Source organism: Rhipicephalus microplus, unplaced genomic scaffold, assembly GCF_043290135.1.
Source record: "Rhipicephalus microplus isolate Deutch F79 unplaced genomic scaffold, USDA_Rmic scaffold_52, whole genome shotgun sequence".
NCBI lineage: Eukaryota > Metazoa > Arthropoda > Arachnida > Ixodida > Ixodidae > Rhipicephalus > Rhipicephalus microplus.
In genome coordinates, this window is record NW_027464625.1 from 1,588,240 (window position 1) to 1,610,885 (window position 22,646).

Below are 22,646 nucleotides of genomic sequence, written 5' to 3' on the forward strand. Positions count from 1 at the left end.
CGAAAATAAAAAGGAGACAGAGAGAGGGAGAGTCAGAACGACGTCACGACTCCTTTTCATCCTTTCCACCTGGCCACACAGACCTTCGAGGTCAGGAGTCGCCGATGACAAACGCACCGCGTCTCGCGCTCTCTTCCAACTTTCGAGCTCAGTCTCTGAAAAGCTTCGCGGCGGCCGACTCGGCATAAGCGGCTGACGCGGTTCGGTTCGGGCGGCCTACTAATTGGCTGCAGAGTTGATTCCCGCTAAGCCCATTAGCACGCGCGCGGATAATCGAATGACCGCTGGGGCGGCCGTCGTTCCTACATAATTAACGCTGCCACTGGTGCACCAACTCGTCGCGCGAGCGCGGTACACGAACGACGACGAATGCCCTTCTAAAAACCTCCTCACCCCTCTTTTCCTTTCCTCGTTGAACTCCCGATTCCACACTCGCTCGTTTTGCCTTCAGCCACCATCACTGCAGCGTGCACCGAGAATTGGTTCCGCTCCATTGGCAAAAAGAAAAAAAAAGTCAATGAGGGAACGAAATCTGGTACTCTCCCTTAGGACCTCCCTTATATATTTTACTTTTAGATTTGTGACCGAAGCACATGCCCCGGTGATTTTCTTTTTAAAATTAATGTGATCTGACGCGAAAATTCGTAATTGCTCAGTTCAGCCGGCAGTTTATTTCTGCTTTTTTCGCCGCTGTCATTTAGAGATTGTTCCGGAACGCAACGTCGACATTTGGTTCCGACGGTGAGTGTATCAACAGATGCTGACTTGAGTCACCTTAGTACGCGGGAATGTGAGCCGCCGTCGAGCTTACTGTGTGGCAGCCTGCAAGATTAAGTGGTAATTCATGTAGAGAAATAAAGAGAGAGAGAGAGAGAGAGAGAGAGAGAGAGAGAGAGAGATTGAGCACGCGCTTATGTAGTGTAATCGCTATTGCTGGGGCATCCTGCGGCTTAGTCGGTCTGTAACCAAACTCAATTTAGTTTTAACCCTTGTTCTTTCGTTAATCGGCGCGTTTTGGGCGTCCAAGTTCGTTTCTAAGCGTTCACCTCAATAGGCGCATTTCCTATAGTAGAAATGAAATTTCGTTAACGTCTTAACACAACCCTAGGTGGTGGCCTTACCACGAGCGTCAGCATCGCTCATAGCATCCATCCATACCAAGCAAAACTCTGAAACCAAGGAGGCATAATAATTTTCTACAACCTTCTTGTCTGCTCGTGATCGTGTGTATATTTCTTCTCTTTCTCCTATCTCTTTTCTCCCCTTCAACTCTTTCCCAGTGCAGGGTAGCAAACCGGACGTCTGGCTAACCTCCCTGCCTTTCCTTGCATCCCCATCTCTCTCCTTGTCTGCAACCTCCAGAACGCGCCTGTTTTGCCTGGACTAGTATATACTATCCTGGATGTAGCTCCCCTTTATTCACCTACGCTCGCCCCGGGAATCATCGCAGCCGACCAAAGACACGACGCGCGTTGCGTCTCCTTCTGGTCGAACAATGGTGTCCAACATGCCGCGAGTCACAGGCTTCATTAGTCCGAGTTATAGTGAACTAGAACCAAATTCTAGTTCACTATAGCCCAAGTTTAGTGTTCAATCTGTCGCGCCCTTCTGGCTGTCACATCGTGTTCTCTGGCTCCACTCTCACCATTTACTACAGCAGCTACAACAAGCATATATAACCTCAAGCATTTGTTTAATCACTAACGACGGACGTATGCCTAAGCGTCAACGGAGATGAATATACGTTTAAGAAGAAGTGACATCAACTTGACGAATGTCGCGTTTTTTTGCGTCAACGAGTAGTTCTCGATACTCTAGTGACAATTCCGTACAAATAATGTCACAGAGAGACAAAATGATGTGTGTAATATTGATCAGTATTAATGGTATCACCTGTATACAACCCAATTCAATATGGGCGCAAAACCCGCCAATTTTCAGCATTGCCAAGCGGTCACCTCTTGCGGTCACGCCCCATGTGATCATGTGGCCATATGAAATGTTGATACGATTTTCAGTTGACGCATCTTTCTCTATGGTTGACATTTCTTCTATTCGGCGCGCACGTGTACAGCCATGTCTTCGTCACACCCATTGTCGTCGTCGCCGACATCAGTGTCCGCAAGCGACGATGAAAACATGAATAATACGCAGTCGCGGTGATTCGCGTCGTGGCGAATTATTTTCGGTTCGATCCTTTTCTGAGAAGTGTGCGATTCTGAAATCGGCGCCGGACCGAGCAGCATGGACGCGCGCTTGGGCCACGCTGGCTCGTAAGACATATGAGCGCTGTGTACGTGCTACTTGCTCGCGATGACAGTAGCTTCAAATAATTACATTCGCGCTCACGAATCCATGCCAAATCATCCCAAGCGGCACTACAAAAAACGCAGGATTCACACTAACGCACCACAGGAAGCAGGTGAAACAAAGTACTTAAAGCCGTTGCTATAGGCAGCCAGGCGTCACCTGTAGATGGCACCACATGTAGACACCGCAATCACAATACTAACATTGTCGACGTCATCGCTGCTCGCTCGTCATCACTAGGTGCCTGAGCGTCACCTAGGAGCTTGCTGAACACGTCAAAATACTGTTGATGTCTCATGGCCACCGTGCTCATGGCCGGTAACGCGTCTGTGAACATTGGACGATCTTGATTGATATGTGGGGTTTAACGTCCCAAAACCACCATATGATTATGAGAGACGCCGTAGTGGAGGGCTCCGGAAATTTTGACCACCTGGGGTTCTTTAACGTGCACCCAAATCTGAGCACACGGGCATTGGACGATCTTTGTGCTCGAAATAGAATAACTTTTAGGTAACGGATGCGATTCATCGCTAAAGAAAACTCATGCATACCAAGCAATTGAATCAACGCCACATCTTGAGTTTGCAATGTGCATGATATAACTGCTCCTTTAGGCGGTGCTGTGGCTGTCAAACACCAACGAATATTGTGCAAGGTCTGTTATATCAATGTATATTAAACTACTTCTGTGAAGACACGTTTCAGTTTCGTGTTTTACCGGTTGCAATGACGAAGGAATCAAACATGTTTTTTTTTAAATCGTGACGTCACTATCGCTGTGGCTCCCTGAACGCTTACGGCTTTTGTTACACACGTTGGTGAAATGCACTTCCAGTGGGGGTTTTCTAGGTAAAAATGTTATCGTAACAAAACAGGACATGAATCAAAGTCATTTATTTTACTTTCTATTGACGCTATTTTATATAGGATTGTCGACTGTAATTTCGAAGAACTACACTGTCATAATTGCACCAGTTACGCTATCAGGCAACCTGAGGCACTTGAATCGGCAGATCATCATGAGAAAACTTGAGTATTTGGCGCCAAGCGATATCAAGAATGTACGGGTCGACCCTCGCAATAACATCCTGGCCGTCGACGTAATGCACCAGCCATCTATCCTATTGACCTGCATTACAGACCTGGATGGTATCAAGGTGGCACATGGTGGCAATATATGACGTTGAAATCCCCATGACTTGTGCCGATCTTGCAATGCTGATCAAGGAAGTAAGTGATAACACCGACATGGTCCAAGTAAAACACTTGGGTAAGTCGAGTTGCGCGAATATTATCTTCAGAGGCGACACATTGCCATCCCACATAAAGGTATGACACTTTCTACACGTGGTTCGTCGATTTACAGCAAAAGCACTAGAATGCAACAAGTGTCAGAAAATGGGTCATATGTGTGGAGTTTTCAGGAACGTGGTAGTTTGCCCCCGGTAATTGGTGGTCCACAGTGCAGAATCACGCCGTTAAACTACCCGGACATGTCCCAACTGCCACGGATCACGTGAAGGTTCATCAAGACCGTCCGGCAGTGAAGAAAGAATGGAGCGTATTCAAACACAGGGTAAGCGATGGCTCCACGCACAAAGAAGTCGTCGGTATTGTCAGAAAGTGAAAACGACGTTCCCGGCACCGACGAAGGTCTAGAAATACTGCTGCCCAATCTGGACCATTACCTAGATGTCTTAATACAGCGGACCACCTGGCTTCTTATTCGCGACAACTACCAACACTTCTGCCTCAGCCGTCACCACTGCCAACCAACGCGCTACATTCGGAGAGCCCAAAACACGCAGATGGGTGGAACCGGGTGGTGGCGAATGTCCAGTGGCCGTCCTTACCATCACCACGCGCCTACAGAGACACAACACAAGTTTCGACTGATGGTCTCCGCAACCAAGACCTACATGTATTCGCTTTGTAGAGGTCGCTAGTGAGCACATTACACACACTCCTCACTAGATTGACAACGCCGTACGCTTGAAGCGCACATCAAGTTCTAGATATCTTGGATCCAGCCCTTGCGAGCCTTCTTTGACCTGATAGATTGCAGTGTACTTCATCTGAGACAGTCGAAACCAGCCCGAACTCTGTCACTTCAGTTTGATGACTCTCTGGGCATGCGCTGTACACGCTGCTATGCGTGCTAGTGCATTACTTTACCTCTCTTTCCTTCTCTAATCATTTTTCCCCTTTTCCCCTTTCCCGCGTGAGGTAGCAAACCGAGTTCAACCTGGTTAATCGCCTTGTCTTTTTTTTTTGCTTTTCACTCTTTCTAGTGTATATTGCCTACAAGAAACTTTCGAAAATTCAAGTTAAAAAAAAGCAACAATTCAAGTTTATGGTTTTGTCTTCACGGCAGTGCTTTGCAGCTGTGCAAAAACGCTACGTTTGCGCCAAATACTATCGTATCGATTCTTCGGTACCAGAATTTAAAATTTTATATGATTAAGGAGAAAAATGAATATTCACCGCAAATATTTTTTGAGTGCAAGGCTTATACGCGAGAAAATACTCTTCTTGTATTAACCTTATTTTTCTGTCACAGAAGTGCCTTCCGCAGCTCCACCGCTAACGCGTTGTCAGATGAGCGAAACAAAATGGCGTCCTTTCACCGAACTCACCTGTTCCGTTTACGCATGTTCTCGGCGTGTGGTGAACTGATGTACTCGGCGACTATTTGCTTCCAGCGACGGCGGCAGAGCCAGCCCCGGAAAAAGCTCTGCACCTGCAAGGATAAAAACGAAAGATTTCGCAGAAGCTATTCGTTCCCCTTGTGTTTATTTTCCCGAAGTTTCTCAGTGCCCTCAGCACATATTACTTTTGAAAAAAGATCCATCGGTGAGCTCCTATACAAATATTAGAGACGATCACATCGGGTTTCTGCTGAAGCCCGTGCGATCACACGCACGCGTAAATATTGGTTGCAGAGCTTATCGGACGGACTGGTCTCGTTTTCAGTTGGAGCTGCACTTTTTGCTGTGACCGTATAACATAGCACTATAGGCATAACTCCCCATACTGGAATATAGAGAAACAAAAAAACTTTCCTACCAAGCTTACGTCTTTCGATGTCGGATTCAGAAGATTTTAAACAACCGAGAACCCGCATTTGTTGAGAATGCGGAGAATAAAATTACGATTTTCACGTCGCAATCCTAGGTGTTCTTACATGAAGCCAGGAGTGAAGGGAGACAATTTTAAGCGCTTGTTTTGTTTTTTTTTGTAGGAAAAGCAACACACATGTAGCGCACATACAAGGCAAACATACAACCACACGTAGCGCTGATTGGAAATTGAAGTTTATTGCGCCAAGGAACGTAAATAAAGACATATCTAGGTATCACCCTTGCCAATAATAATCAAGAAGAAAAAGAAATGTACCGAATGGCCACCGATACAAGACGCTTTGAATACACTACAAGCATGGCTAGCATTATTTTCCCGCAGAAAGCTACGCAATTTTCCTGTCCGATAATAAAACAGGAGTGCTTATACATCTATGTTTTAACGGAGCAATCTTGTCGGTCTCGAAATAATCAAGGATCACAAGATAGACCCACGACGAAGGGTGACACGTGAGTATGCACTTATTTACATCCTTCGTCGCAACGAACTTCGGTTGCCAGTCAGCGCTACGTGTGGTAGTACGTTTGCCTTTGCTGCCCTGGTCTATCGCGCCGTTTCTCCTGCAATGTGTTCAACCAACTAGCCGGCAAGTTCAGCCTTCATGATCTCGTTTCTTTCTTTGACGCAACCTTAACGGAATTCAGCAGAATAACGAGGCCAAGAAAGTAAGAGGCGACGTTAGATGTGCTGTTTTAGGTATATTGCCGTTATTAAGATTTGAAGATGCAAAGAAAGTATAGCGGACGAAAACTTGGTTGCAGGTTTCGGACTCTCAATGCCCTTGTCAATCGAGCTACGATGGTGGTCGTCCTCTTGTTCGCTTATCGGGTGTAAGCATGCATGCGAAAATTGGAAGCTTCTCTCGCATTGCTTTCATCACATCCCAATTAGTGCAATACAGTTAAAACAACAATTAGCGTCTCCTGTACCTTCCTTCATTACCTGCTGGTTTTTAGTGAGGAAAGAAAAAAATAGTATTTCGCTCTTAAGTCGGTCTTTGTTGGCACTGCTGGCTTCAATGGCTTCGTGTGTCGCCCCGTTGGTGTTTAGGCAGCAGCGATCGACTGTAGGCACCGAAAAACTCGTTGTTGAGCGCTTTGTGGTTGGTCAGGTTAGCTGCGCAGCTTGTCTTAAAGCTTGGCGCTGCTTAGCCTTCAGCTGTTCTTTACACGTTTAAGTCGTGTATTCTACGCATTGCCCTTCTGCGGTGAAGTTTGCTGAAAGATCAGGCAGCATCTCTGGATGCTAACTTATCTATATGCCTGCTATGTATAATCGTAATATTAAACACGCGCCACCAGGTATTCTACAACGTTTGTAAGGAGTGCGTCAAAAACTAGTTTAAAAAATTTTGAGCACTTCTCATGTTGCGGTAAACACATTGCTGTGAAGGTCGAACGAAACAACGCTTTAACAAAGCTACATCGATTAGCATTGAAGGTAATTGAAGGTTATACACCGGCTACAAACCGTCCTGAGCACTGATGCAGTGAAGGAGGTCGACAGAAACTCGGGCGATTTCTAAAAAGACGGCCTTGAGCGAGTTATACACCTGACACCTGTCCGGCGCTAAGGCCGAGCGCGAGATACCCGTGAGAAGGCAACGACTCCGCTTACGCTCTTTCCTCGCGTCGCGCTCGGCCTCGCGAGTTTCCTCTGCACAGGCTGGCAGCCCGTGCTCGCTAACCAAATTACCGAGCGTGCTGCAGGCTGAGTGGATTAGAAGGAATCAAATTTTGAGCTCAGTGGGCGGACCCTTCCCGGTTACCGTCTGCAACGTAAACCGGTGAGCGCGCGAACCGAGAGCGCCGATCGCGGGATGTCGTACTGCCTTAGGCGAGAGTGAGAAGACGTGATACGGTCGAGTTGGAAGAAGGCTCGTGCGCCCGGGGAAAAGGAGCCGCCTGAAGGGTAACCCGATTAGGCTCGGAACGTGTTACAACTTTTTTTGTTGTTGCTTGCGACATTTTAATGAGCATCCCGATGGTAATTACCTTGGAAGTTTCTGCAAGGGCAGGCGTTTATACAGTAGTTCCGGCCTACTTATTGACGCTTTTTCGCTCTTGATCGCTTCGGCTTGAATGGTAGTGCCACAGGGTTTTGCTACATTGAAGGCGCTATGACGTGAATGTCGGAAATATAGGAATGTCGGAAATTTTACCTATAGTAAGACGTGATCATAAAAAGTCAATACCTTCCAGAAACTTGCGATTCACCGAGACAGACAATAAATGTGTAAAAAAAGAAAAAAAAACTGCATTCAATTCTTGATTGGCGTGGGTGGTAAACTCGCGGTAAAAGCAAAAGCTCTTGTCCCTGCTTGTTCATCTTCATTTCAGCAGCACTCTGGGCGACGAGGACTAACAAAGAAAGAATGTGCACTACGCAGGGGCTGTTTCGCAACTAAATTTTATTAAGAAAAAAACATGCAAATATAAAGGTGAAAAAAAAGATCAACAGAAAACTGACAATATTTGTAATCAACCTGCGCAGGTGGCGCTTATGTGTTGGAATTCCGCCTCACTTAGCGTGATAGAAGGTACAGACACATTTTTTTCTCCTTTCCTTCGGATGTGGAACGCTTCGTTGACCTCTCTTGCTATCTGTTGTTTATGACGTGACAGTACCTTAGTGTAGGCGAATAATGGAACGCAACCGCACTGTTTACAATGGGCGGCGAGTGAAAATGGTTTGCTGTCCGATAGTGATCGTTCATGTTTTCTAAGACGGATTTACACGCATCTTCCGCTCTGCCCAATGTATGTTTACCCGCATGGTTTTCTGCGAGCCAAGCTGGTCATGGTTACGGAATGCGGGCGTGGAAACACGAACACGAAAATCAACAATTAAAACTACGCGGAAAACAAAAAATTCCGGACAGTTTGCATTGTGTCGCGCAAAGCTTGGCACAGCTAAGCATGGGCCCATCGCGACTTCTTCCTCCTCGGTATCTATTTCTCTCTTTCTCATCCTTTTCGTGTTACGCTTTACTCTCCGCCATCCTCTTTTCTCTCCTCCTCATTATCAAATTTATCTCTCTCACGCTCACTTCCCTTTCCCACCCCTTGTTACACTATGCTAAATAAGGCTATGCTATGTTCTGCTAGCCTGCCAAGTGGTTAGGATGTTCGCCTTCCTATTGAGGGTACGTGTGTTCGAATTCAGTCTCATGAATACCATCGAATCTCTCCTCCTGAAGGTAATTTCCCTTTCCGACTCCTTTGCTACACTGCCACAGCAGGGAGTATTAAGACTTGCTCAAATTATTTGGCATGTAACTATTCACAATGACAGTTTTGCGGCAGAGTCAACATTACGGTTAGCATAAGCGGCCTCGCTCTTAGGAACAGCGCTGTTATTATCTATTCTCATGCCTGCGTACGATTCCGTACAATTTCAAGGGTTAACTCTTTGGTATTGACAAGTTTTTTTTGTGGAGAGGCAATCGAGGGTGGAATCGAAGGCAATCGAGGGCGGAACCACATTTGTTAACATATTATGAATCAGGGATACCGCGAATTCTGTCGCTCTTGCATTCAAACAGAAACTACGGTTCCGGGAAATATTGGAGTATAAATATTGCAATATAAATACAGTGAAACGAAAAATTGTGCAGTCTTCTGTAGTTGAAACAACGCTTATGCTCGATTACTATTAAATCAGTAAACATCTTTTGAGTCATGGAAGACGGCTTAACCTTAGGTTGCACTGTCTCGATATCAAGAGAATTTGTTTTTTCTATGCAGTGTAATTTTGTAAAAACAACATTGATGAACTTCGGGGTAACGCCGAGGCTGATCATAGCGTAAATAGCAGTGCGCATGCGCAAGAAACATTTTGATTCATAAACAATTTTTTTTTCTTGTGACTTTGCGCATGTCTATCATTCACCCAGTTGTCAGTGTTTTCATATGAGCACGTAAGTTAAGCTATTCGTTCTCTATTTTTTTTTGCTGATAGGAAAACGTACATGTCATGAAAGCTACGGGTGGTTTAATTGTTTTTCGTTACTTTTTGTTCCCGAGCGTTCTTCAAGATAAATGGCTTCCATAGGGCTGTATATTTGAAGAAAATTTCTCAGATTACATTAGCAAAAGGGTAAAACAAAAAAAGAGTAAATGACTGTGTCACTAACAGTTATGAATTCAGCCACAACAAAATAGATTGTTATCTGGCTGTCGAATAATTGTTCTCTAACACTTCGATAGATTAGACATCGCCACAGTTTTGTTCCCGTGAACATTTATTTTTTTCTTGAATTCACATGGGGAGCAAGGTATAGAATAAGTTTATTATCGCTAATAAAGTGATAGAAAACATCAACGTAAATTCGGAGTTGTAGTCAAGTATTTGAGCAAGTGACATAATTTTCAGCAGAAATAGACAAAGTTGAAGCATTTGTGAGAAAAGACTTTGCCTTTCACGTTCACATACCTTCTTGATAAATTTTCACTAGGGCAGAGGGATATTTATTTATTTATTTATTTATTTATTCATTAAATATATTTATACCACGCTCTGGTACCAGTTCACAGCAGGACCAGTATACATAGAAACATGTGCCTCAAAGCACTCAGACATTCACAGCGATTGCAGGCATTGTGCAATAGTTAAAGAAGCACGCTGAGACTATTCGTAGAGAACTCTAATCAATATATAAACACAGAAAACTCGTAAGATTTTTAGGCATTTTTCAAACATTGCTAATGGCTTCTTGGTACCAATATCTGTATTAATTAAAAAAAGATGATTGAGGTTTGTACTGTCCCGAAGAAAAAAAAATAGATATTTAAAATAGTTATAGCGTTTCTTCAGAGCCCATTGAAGAACATAGAGAAAGGGCATGAGGGAAGTAACTCACTTTTTTGATTTTCTTGATCTCTTCGCTATCTTCGTCCTCGCTACGATGTGGCGTGAGCCTCCACTCTTTCTTCAGCGCACACAGCTGCCCGGCATGTGCGGAGAAAAATACGAACGGAAGGTCAGTGCATCATGACGTCACTTGTCACGTGGTATGCAGTGTCACATTAGGCTAGCTTTTCCCGCGCAGTCAGCTGAACTGTCGCGCGTCTCTTGTATTGCTCTCGAACGAAAAAAAATTACACCATTTTCCCAAAGGGATTCATGATGGCGCGCGAAACCACAGCGTTGCGCACGGGTGGCGTTACGGGTTGAACGGCGCTGATGATTCCATATGTGGGGTTTAACGTCCCAAAGCCACCACATGATTATGAGAGATGCCGTAGGGGAGGGCTCCAGAAATTTCAACCACCTGGGGTTCTTTAACGTGCACCCAAATCTGAGCACACGGGCCTACAACATTTGCGCCTCCATCGAAAATGCAGCCGCCGCAGCCGGGATCCGATCCTGCGGGTCAGCAGCCGAGTACCTTAGCCTATAGACTACCGCGGCGGGGCGGGTTGAACGGCGCTAACGCGGGTGCTGTGGTAAGCATGGGAAGATTCGCGAGCGGCGGTCGCGGTAGCGAAGCGAGTGGCAGGTGTTGCGAATGAGTGGATCAGGCGGCCGCTGCGGCGAGTGTGCGGTAGGTCAAGAAGAGAGCGACGTCAGCGCGCGCTGCGAGGGAAGCGTGACGTCAATGCGCAACTCCGGCGTGACCTACTTAGCACCGCTCCAACACCTGCGCCGAGGGGAACTCGTTGCGGCGCTGATGACGATGAAGAATTCTGCCTGTAGTGGGTATGCGCCACATTTACCCTATTGAAAATCCTGGGTTGGTGGATGCTGGAATTGTTGGTGGATGTGGTGGAAAGAATTGTGGATATGGTAGAAATATTGGTAGATATGGTGGAAACTGTCGTGGGCATAATGGCTGATGACGGCGAGAGTAGAAAAAAATGATGGCCGATGGTGGTGTTGGTGATGGCGAACAAATGGTGGTGACGGTGGAAAATAGTAGCTGATGACAGCTAGAGTGGAAAAATTGGTGAGAGATGGTTGTGGTGGGGGAGAGACAATAGTGGTGACTGTGGAAAATGCCGGCTGATGATGGGGAGGCAAAACGTGTTTGGTGGAAGGCTTTGTGAGCAAGGAGGATGACAGTGGCGTGATGGAAGCTTGGTGGATGATGGTGGCACGATGAAAAAGCACATGACAGTATGTGAAATCACAAATTTGTAATGTTTCATTCTTGAATGCGCCGAGATATATGTTTACGCTGAAAAGAAACCAACGCTGCTCATTACGTTTTCTAGCATGTTTATTTTTTATTCATGTGGTGTCAACAACGCTTCAATTTTTGTGAAGCGTAGAATATGCGGCCGTGAATATGTTCACATTTCGCGCACGTACTTACATCAGTTCGACATCCGCGATGTGTTTCCTTTGTGATGTTTAGAAGACTATAGGTGTAACTGTGAACAGGGACAACAAATGTTTTGCATCGGCATGCAGTTGTCGAGAAATAAACGAGCTCCAGTTCGCAATTGCCCCTTTAAATGTTAGAGCAGAACACAGTAGTCACTTAATGTTGCCACGCTAGAAACACAACTCCAGTAATTCTTGCACACTCTATTGCTTGAGCCGTACTTTTAAGTTAACAAAGTGCGTGCGAATGTGCATAAACTTTCACTTTCGACATGCGTCGAGACGAGCCCCAACAAATTTGACTTTCACCCTTCTGTTCTACCACCATGATTTCCATCAAAGGTTAGTCCTACCGACTGAGCCCGTACAAGTGTTATCGGCGCTTCTGGGTTTCAGAATACACAATTTCGACGAGTAAAAATGACAATACAGCACAGCTGTGGCATCATTTACTAAACTTAAGCCTTTTTTATTGTGTATGGTGTCCACACAAGAAGCGACAAACATCAATGGTTTCAGAATACACAATTTTGACGAGTAAAAATGACAATACAGCACAGCTGTGGCATCATTTACTGAAATTAAGCCTTTTTTTATTGTGTATGGTGTCCGCACAAGAAGCGACAAACATCAATGCGGTGGGCTTGCAGCACTTCCACCAAATGCACGCCTCCCCTACACCCGCTGGTCGCACTAATCGGCACTTCGCTGGCACTTATGCGAGAACACAGACTCGTCAATTCGTATGCTTACTGAACCAATATGATAGCATAATGTTTCTGGCACGCTGCATTCGTTTTGGCCAAGTCGTTATAGTTGTTCCTAACGGCAGAGCAACAGCGGTGTGTTGGCACGATTGCGCTGTGCGTTGCGCGAAAAACATCACAGTCAATTGTGTGGACGTATCTATTGAATGAGCACAGAATCGTCATAAAGCCTGAACGGATATCGCCCTTTGGAAGGAGCGAGAAACGGATATTGGACTTGGCAGTAACCACCGATAAATTCTACCTGCTCCTCAGTTAACTGAGTTGGTTTTTTTTCTTGCAGTTGTAAATTGTAACGAAATCATAGTGCCGTTGCCATTATCGCAGTGGCAATCGTTACAGGCAGCAGTTGTTCGTGTTTATAAAATGTGCAAATTTACGTAGCAAGTGCAGAACGCGTTCATCTCGATTAAGCGAAAAACAAACCTGAAGGTAAACAGTGAACTTGTGAGTTGACTACTTCTTTAATATCCAAGCTGCCATCTGTCGGTGTGGCGCAGTGTTTAGTGCGCAAGTTGGAAATCCAAAGGTAACAAGTTCGATTTCGCGCTGTCGCATCTTTTTTTTTTTGTTCACGGGTGCTTTCTACACATTTTTTATACAATTACTTTTTATTATTTCGTTAGTGGCAGCTTGTCACGGTAGTTCTGACGCTACTTCGCGCTCCAGCATTGCCGGTTGGTGCACACCACCCACCATCCGCTCCACCGTACACCCGCATTCACCATGTGCCACCAACATTTCCAGCACCACAATCTGCCAAAGTGGTGGATGGTGGAATCCACCATTCGTACGGTGGACGTTTTTTCAATATGATAATACGCGACCACGAACAAGTTCTCTAATGTGTTAGAGCATGGGACGACCGACTCGTCACGAAATTAGCACTGTGTGATGTCTGGTTGGTCCGTTGATATTATAAACGCTTTGTTACTCATATTAACGCGATTCCTTTCCCAACGTCAAACCTCCCTAAGGTCAGATTATCAACGATTTCCTAGCGCTGGCATGGCTCAGTGGTAGAATACTGGGCAGGCACGCAGTGGACCCGGGTTCGAATCCCACTGTGTCCTTAATGCTTTTTTTCATGTACTGTGTATTTTACAGCGAAAGCTGTTATATCACAACTCGGGTCACGCGCAGTTGTCCACTGCCGGTGTCCGTAACCACACCGCGCGATAATGTAAAAAAAAAAACTTGGCCCCAAGGACACAGTGGGGCACGTCGAAACCCGGGTCCGCTGGGTGCAGCCCAGTATTCTACCACTGAGCTACGCTGGTGCTTGTGACTTGTTGGCAAACTGGCCTTAGGCAGGCTTGATGTAGAGAAAGCAATCTTGTTATTATGATTTATAAAGTGTTTTAAAACAGCAAAAGAACAACCAGTCGTCGCACAATGTGAATCGCGTAACGAGTGAGCCATACAATGCTCCAACCCATTACAAAAGCTTGTAATTGTTCCCCTATTAACTGTGGCGCATACCCACTTCAGCCATACTTCCTCATCGTAGTCAGCCACTGCATGAACAATTGGCTCGGCCCCGCCGCGGTGGTCTAGTGGCTAAGGTACTCGGCTGCTGACCCGCAGGGCGCGGGTTCGAATCCCGGCTGCGGCGGCTGCATTTCCGATGGAGGCGGAAATGTTGTAGGCCCGTGTGCTCAGATTTGGGTGCACGTTAAAGAACCCCAGGTGGTCTAAATTTCCGGAGCCCTCCACTACGGCGTCTCTCATAATCATGTAGTGGTTTTGGGACGTTAAACCCCACATATCAATCAAATCAATCAACAATTGGCTCGAAATTCCTTGCAAGTGTTTAGCGGATACTACGCTATTAAAAAAATGACGACAGACAGCAAAGCGAATGCCGGCCTACTACCGAAAACTTTATTATTAATGCCCTAGTTGGTACAAAGCAAGTGTGCTTTGGGTAGTTACCCGATGAGTGTCTTGAAAAGGCTCTGAAAGGCTGCTATTCAAGCTTTCACTGTGACTGTGCTGCACTTTCCGCGCAGGTCTGGCGTTTTTTTTTCTTGTTTCGTGTGATACTGGTTACGGACACTGGCGGTGATGTCGGAGGTGGTGGACAACTATGGTGCTGCGCTTGACCTGTGTTGTCATCTCGTAACAGTTTCCCATGTAAAGCGCTTGTCCAGAACGTTAAATCCACGCACTGTTATATTCACTTCTGGTGCCAGAAGTATTAAAAGGAAATGAACAGGCATAAAGAACTAATAATACCGGAAATACCAGACCAATCAGCAACAACCAGAGAAAGAATGGAAATCCGTAATGAGCATCAACAATGTTGAAACCACCACCAGCTTCTTTAATGCAGCCGTTAGCGTCCATTACGTTTCTCATTTCTTTTTTATTTGTTCGTCAATGACTTTCAAGTGTACCCTGTAAAGCGTGCTTTGCTTTGTGCTTAGCTACATGCAACAAAGCTCACTTTAAAAGAAAACCTGGACATTTATGCATTGCAGAGAAAATGATAAACGTCGGGAGCTTATTTTAGGCTATCGAGAAACAATTACTGTAATTTCGTCGCACGTGTTTTTAAAAAGAAAATTACTTTCGTAGAGCACGAAAAGGGTACTTGCGTACCAGTTGTACGTTGGGAGTCGTTAGATAATTAGTATGAGAAATGGTTGTCTTCACACACACGCACGCACGCAGAAAAGCATCAAAGGGAACAGTAGGTAAACGAGACAAATATATCAAAGCTAGGTCGTTATCGGGGCGCGAGTTATGGAGCTAATTCTCAAGACGTAGAAAAAAAGTTCTTTCTTACGTACGTTCTTCGCCAGTGAAAGAAGCCTAGGCAGTGCTCTTTTTCAGCTAATGTCCATCGGAGGTCATTAGCTGATCGGGTCTCGCATTCTTTCCGCTGACCGTTATAAATTAAACGCTCCCAAACTTACACCGCGGCGTGGCAGCACTTGTTCTTCATTTTTATTTTCTTTCACTCGTCCTCTTTTTATTTACCGAGTTTGTTTTTTAAAAATTCGCACTTGGTTCGCACTTGGTTGCCGTTTGATCGAAGTGCCGAAGGTTAAGTAATTGTGCGCTATGAAGGGCAAGCGAATTAAGAACGCTTCGAAGATTTATTTTAAAAAGAGCTTGTAATGTTGGAAGACAATGTTATCCGCCCATCCGCTTATCGATTTTGTTGTCTCGAAAAACATCTTGTGAAGCACGCTTGTGCGCGTGTCTTCCCGTGGAGTGCAATTAACGCGAACCTCACTGTTCTTTCTCTCCTTTTTTATTGCGTAAAGTATACGTTAATTACTTCGCTGTTCGCAGACGTCAAAGGTATAAATTAGCGGTTCCAAGGAGAGGCGATCGCGTTAAAAAGAAAAAGATATCAATTTCAGCATCCTTTCTCCCGTTTTCAACGAAATATGTTCTCTTGGGGATTTTGGTTTTTTTTTTCGTTAGTGGCGCGTGTGTTGTTATAAGTAGATGCTCAAAGTTTTTCGACAGATTTCCTGGCGTTGGTTTGGTAAAAATACAATTTTTTATTCTTTTATTTGATTTTTTGTAATATAATGCGTTCATATAATTTCATTCCGGTTCATGCTTCACTTCGTGCGGTTATTACTCGTGCCAAATGACCTGCAACCCAAATGCAATATAGACTTAGTGATAGGCGCTATAAAAACAACAATTATAGACCATTTCACTTGTTTAATGAGGGTTAACAGTCCAGCTGATGGTCCCGAAATCTCCTGTGGAAATTGTCGAAGGAAGGCGTTGAGTTTCACTGTAAAATATGGGCTTGCCTAAAACGCCATTTTAGGCCGGCAACGGCATTGCGCCTTCTTTCTTAGCGGGTGTCAGCATCATCGGTGGTCTTATAAAAACACGTGGCAAAACGAATGTTTGGTCATGGCCGGAGGGGAAAGGCACGCGAGCGTTGCCACAGAACACTGGCGCGCCTTTGCAGTCCGGCCGTGGTTTGACATGTTCGGAAAAATAGCCTTTTTCTCAAGAGTGCGATTTCTGGTATCAGCTTTAGATGTTGTCTTGGATGAACTTTCGCAAGAAAAAAATTTATGGCCGATTTCTCTAAGTGGGGATGAGCCATAGTTGAGGCATCATCATCAGCAGCAGGAGCTGAAGAACCCAAAATTAGTATGGGTCTCAGGTCACTGTGGGTTAAAATTAAATTAAATGGTCGATGCTTTAGCTCGCGAACCACTAAATCTTCCAATACTTCAGGTGCTTCCAGTGGTAGTTTATTCCCCCGCAATCAGGTATAGAAACTAAGCAATGCAGACACATAACATGAAATAAATAACTACGTGGATGAAAAAGAAGCACCCAAACTTCCCATGGAAGGCTCGTTGGAGTTCATCTCATCAGTCAGATTTGACCACCACCACATCTCTATGCCGTCTCCCTCCATTAAACTTATACCTATAGGCAGAGCTTGTCTGACAATATCACCCCTCTGCCAAATTTGCGGAGAATCACAACATTGCACAATATAGTTTGTCATACTGGCAATTGTACATTTATTTGCACAAAAATATTATTTTGTGTGTAATAGTGAGGCATATCTGAAACAGCATACAGCGTAGCAATACTAGTTTGTTCACCGGCATGGGCTCCAATATTTGCACAGATGCCAGTGACAAAGCTTCATGTACACTTAAATACGAATAGAAAATTTCTCTTGTAGGTTTACTGGGCTGCTAAAATGTACCGTCAATCGCTATTTTAATCGCAACGTACCACGTCCCCAGCAAAGGTGCCGTACTATCTACGTCGTGTCGTCTGTGTTGATCATTACCACTCCTCTCTTTCCTAAACGTTATTTTCCTGAAAACGTGGTAGGTCCACAATATCAGCGGGTCACCATTGCAGTCACCAAAAGTAACTTCTTTCGTTAAGAGGAATAGACAAGAAGGCGCAGCCATTTGAAGAAAATGTTGCGGTGGTGGCAGCATCGAAGGTAGGCAAACGTGGGATAGATAATTTTTTTTTGATGATGTTATGCTGCCTATGACGTACATTGTTTCACTGCAACTTTACGCGTCGTTTTCATTCGTTTGAGGCATACATGCTCCAATGAAAGATCTTCTTGCTAGGAAGCGCAGCCACTATTACAAAGAACACACAACACAAGCGCTTAAGATCTTCGCCTCAATTTGCGATTCAGACGTTGCTCTGAGTTTCCTAATCTAATCGTGAGTGCCATCAATACTTTGAAATTAAGTAGAAAACTCTTCGACGATGTAGGTGAAGAGCTTGCACGCAGACTTACGATAACATTCACTGTGTCAGAGTTGGAGTGTGTTGTAGTCCGCTTGTCGGAGAGATATTTGGCGGAAAAAAGTACGGTCGAGTTTGGCGGCTTGTTGACCTGATCACATTTGTATGACGCTTCGACAGAGCAGTAAAACAGAAAAAAAACGCAAACAAATTTGAAAGAAAAGTTGACATGTTCCCACTTTTAACCTTGCTTTTGTAATAGGTTTTCAATGTACTTAGAAAAAGAAAAAAAGACCAAGGGAAAGAATTCTTTGCCATGGCTCACTAAAACAGGGGCGTGGCACATTCTCACTTCTATTGCTTTTTGCACCTCCCGTCTGCGACTTGTTTATCGTGCGAGGAGTCGATCAATGAACGGGCGCCAATTTCCGGTTTTGCGCAACGCGTTCGCCTGCTTTCCCGGTGCGAAGGGCGGGTCATCAATAAACCACAGCTTTATTTTTCCGGTACTGCGGGAAACGCGTTTCTCTTCGCGAGAGTGTCGGTTACCCGCCGCGCCTTTGTGCATACTTAACTAGGAGTGTGAATAATCTGCGAGGCCTCAAAGGGAACCCCGTTCGCGGTAACACGGCCTTAGCTTCCAGCTGTCCCAGTTCGCCTTGCGCTACTGCGAGTCGGGTTTCGTAAGGAAGGCGCTTGTGCGCGTTCTGCAATTCCTGCACGCTGAGAGAGTCTCGGCGAAGGTAATCGTAATGCGGAATTTTTGTGCAGTATCGATCGCACTTCAAGCGGGAAAGCGTCCTCACCCTGTTAGGTAGTGCAAAAAAGAACTACAAACGCGGGTAGACGAAAGGATAGATAGTTCTTGCTCTTGCACTCTCACCTGTGGTGCATCATAGTGACATTTCTAGCAAGATTACTCTCTCGCAGGTAGGCAAGCAACATGTCACTCATCCTATCATGCTCGACAGAAGAGCTTCGCACTAAGTATTGTTACGGAGAGATGACAAAAAGCGGGTGTATTTGCAGTCTACATTAATGCGGGCAAAAACAACCAAGATGGCGAGAGCAGGCGCCAGCCAATCTTTCAATTCTTCGTCCTCTAGGTGAGCGGCACATAACATTACCCTCCGGTGGTGAAGGTACCAACTCGGTGCAGCCGGAGAAAGACGGTAGTGGAAGTGGTCATCATACATGTGCGTTGGGGGATTCCGGGGTATCAGACGGACAACGTGAACTATGTTGGTTCGGGGTTGCGTGGACGATAACGAAGACAATTGTTCGATTTCATACGTGACATCGGCCACTTAACGGCGCACATAATATGGTCCGGAGTAAAGAAACAGTAACTTCTCAGAAAGTCAATACGGCGTGCTGAAGACCACAAGAGGACAAAAGATCCTGGAGGAAAATGAACGTTTTGATGATGGCTGTTTTGACGAAATGTTTGCGTGCTTGTGAGTCAGTTAGCTGAACGTGCGAAAGTTGACGGGCATGGTCAGCGCAGGCTATAGCTTTTTGGGCGTATTCAGTGGGTGGGTACGTCGAAGAAGGAGGGCATCATCGTGTCCATTAGCAATGGTGTGTTTCGGCCAAATAAAAGAAAAAAAAGACGAATAGCCATCCGTCTTATGCCGTTGACGTATTGTAGGCGAACGTGACAAAAGGCAAAACTGCATCCCAATCCCGGTGATCGGCTGACACGTACATCGCCAGCATGTCTATAATGGTTCGGGTCATCTGCTCCGTCAAGCCATTCGTCGGCGGATGGTACGCCGTGGTTGGCTTATGTGTTGGTTGAGCAAGACATGTGTTTTTCACTGTGCGCTGCATTGAGTAAGAGTTTGTCGACCAAATTTCGCCCGCATGGAAAGTCCAACTCCACTCGAATGCGTTTATTCTCTTCGGTGCAGCTACACGTTCACCGTCTTCAAAATTGAAAATTAAAGGTGGCAGTTAGCGGTAGAAACTGACGCAGAATTCTCAAAGAAAGCTGCTTCAATCTGTTTATTTATTCTGTTTATTTCCGTCTACGATGTGGAGGCCTGCATAAGATAATCTTAAACATCTCGGTAATGTTTGTTAATATTCGACTCTATAGGCACTACACAACACGAGAACTCTGCAGCGCGCGTGTTCTTCCTTGCATTCTTATTTTTTTTCCATCCGCCGTGGTGGTTCAGCCCGTAGATTGTCCTGTTATTAAGTTCCAGTATGCGGGAGCGATTTTCCGTGATGACAGCCGCATTTTTGCGTGGAGCAAAACGCTATGAACACCCGTGCGATTGGGTTTGGGTGCACTTTAAAGCACCATATGTGTTCCGAAATAATACGAAATTCCCCACCACAGCATGCCTTCGACTGATGTCTTGTTTTTGGCACGTAAAACTCCAGCAATTTTCATTATAAGATTTCGTTTCTGCCTTGCTTCCAGTTACTATGTTAGCTATCCTACTAGGTTCTAGCATGGTTTTTCTACTGGTGGCGTCGTATATGACCATGAAAGGTATGCACTATATAAGACAGGGCAAATATGTGTCCCATATTGGAGCAGCTTAAAAATTAGGATATCTAGTTCACTTTATTATTCCCTTATTTTCTAATTAATACATTTGAAACTGCAAATAACGTTTTCCTTGCTACCCTTGGCCTAACTGTCCATTGTACTCGTGTACGTGTCAAGAAAACATTTTGTTCGACACAACATAAGAAAAACAGACAACAAAACTAACGAATGTACAGGGAACATGCTTGTATTTTTTAACAGTGGTGTGGTAATCATGACACTGAAGCGGATCAAAAAGCAACTTTTCGCAGGTGTAAAAACCAAACCTCACTCTTTCAGATAGTTCATGAAACACTTTACCGATTGACCATTGAGTATTTATGCAGTTTGTGTAATTCTGGGAGCGTTAGCCAGCGCCGCTCGCAGCAATGATGGTGGGTGTGGAACACTCTTCAGCTGCCAGCTGGCGTCACGCAGCGCATCATTCTATTACGAGCTGAAAGCTGACCAATAAACCGCATACTGCCTAAGGTATCAGGTCTGCCTGAACGAGACACTCGCTATACATGCGCAAAATTTCTTGGCGCCGGCTAACACTCCCATGTTGACGCAAAGATAGAGCTGATGGGAAGCACTGAATAAAGCGGATCGGAAAGTGACCGCTCCTGCAGCTTAATGGGTAGATCATGGGACGCGCTATCCGAAAGTCGTATGTTCAGAACCCGCCTGCCGCAACTTGATTTTCCATTCACTCAAATTAATTTCCACTTATGCCTGTGATGCGGGTTCTTTGTTGCTGATTTGTTTTTCTCCCGGGCTGAGCCTCAGAGAGTTTTGTTAATAAGGACAAAGCCGTTCGGTTTCCAAGAAACACACAAAAAGTTTAATTGAAAAGTAAAAAGGCAAAGATTCCTCACAAAACAAAACACTTAATAAACAGTTGACTGGACATGACGAAACACATCTGTAAACACTCAACAAGAACGTTCAAAGTCAGTAACTAAACCTAACGTTCGAAAGGGGCTGAGTGATGGGAGTAGCGCAAGATATCTGTTCGGTCTCACCCACACGTTGGTTTTCGGCGGCGATGAGCAAACCGGAACGCGGTGATTCCGGCTTCAGGACGCGGGCAGGACGGGGATGAAGGAACGCTGGCTGCTGACGACACGTCGAGAAACCAGGCCGGAACGTGGTGGCTCTGGCTTTAGGAGTGTGGACCCGTCTGTGACGAGAGAACGCTGGCTGGTGGTGACGCGTCAGAGAACCAGGGTCGACCTAGTCAAGCAGCTGGGCGCACAGCTCGGGCCCGGAGCCCGACGGCTGTAGCTCGCCTGCCGGAACCAAAGTCCGCAGGCCCTGGAAAGGAGTTCAGGACCGGATGGCCACGGTCCTTTGGAGCGGGAACACGACGGCAGGAGGCCCCGGCCGGTTGAAGACCTGCAGGCTCGGGTCCTACGCCCGACGGCCCATCTTCAGCGCCCGGTCCGGTGACGACCTTCCGCTTGCCCCGTCTTCTTCGAATTCCCCTTGCTCTGGTCTCCTCAGGCTCCTGCTTCAGCTCTGGCCCACTTGTCTCGTTCTGATTGGAGATTCTGTACTTTCGTGGTACCCAGCCATTGGGCCTTGAAATCTCCGTGGTCTATGATCATTGGTTACCTTATCTTTTATTTTGTTCACGGGATGCCACGCGTCCTCATGCACGCGACATCTTCACTGTCGTCGTCTTCGTCGTTGTCTAGGCAGCACCGCGCGTGCACTCTGTTCTCTTCTGTTTTTGTGACGCGCACTTTCCAAAGGCGCGCACTTTAAACGCGCACCACACATCACATACGCCCCCCTTTTATTCAAGTTTTTTTTTTTTTAGAAAAAAAAACTGCCGATGAGTGCGCGTTCTGCACTACGTCACAATTAAACCACATATTTGCACCACGCAGTTCAACACATCACCGGGCTACAGTTCGCTACATCGTCCAAAGGTCCACATTCGCTAACCACTATATACACACGAAGCAAAAAAATTCTGAACTCAACTAGCGGATCATAAAAATTCCCAAATTAGCCTGTTTAATACAGCCCATTTTTTTTTTATATATACCCTATTAGGTAAAAAAAAGAACTACACATCGAGTCAATGTTATATTGCATGTAACTTCTTAAACTGTTCCCATGAAACAGCCTTCCGCAGTCCGAAACCAAGATCCAGAAGAAATCACCAGGAAATCAAACTTGACGCTTAAGTTATAGCGTCCCAAACAAAATGTTTAGTGGCCCTAACCAATTGACAAGAGTGAGGAATTCGACGCCGGTGGAAGAATTGTCGGCCGTAAGCTCGTCTGAACCTACAGCTGCGGATCACCAGACGCCCAACCTCTAAA

The 22,646-nt window shown here is 45.5% G+C and overlaps 1 protein-coding gene across 1 annotated transcript in view; it reads right to left on the minus strand.

Annotated features, from left to right (window-relative positions):
• LOC142788282 (ras-specific guanine nucleotide-releasing factor 1-like) overlaps window positions 1–22,646 on the minus strand; it is a 354,601-nt gene that overhangs the window by 73,628 nt on the left and 258,327 nt on the right. The window contains exons 4-5 of the mRNA XM_075884883.1: window positions 10,316–10,399; window positions 4,950–5,053 (exon numbers count right to left, since the gene is read on the minus strand). Coding sequence (XP_075740998.1) covers window positions 4,950–5,053; window positions 10,316–10,399 — 188 coding nt within the window. The remainder of the gene's footprint in view (window positions 1–4,949; window positions 5,054–10,315; window positions 10,400–22,646) is intronic.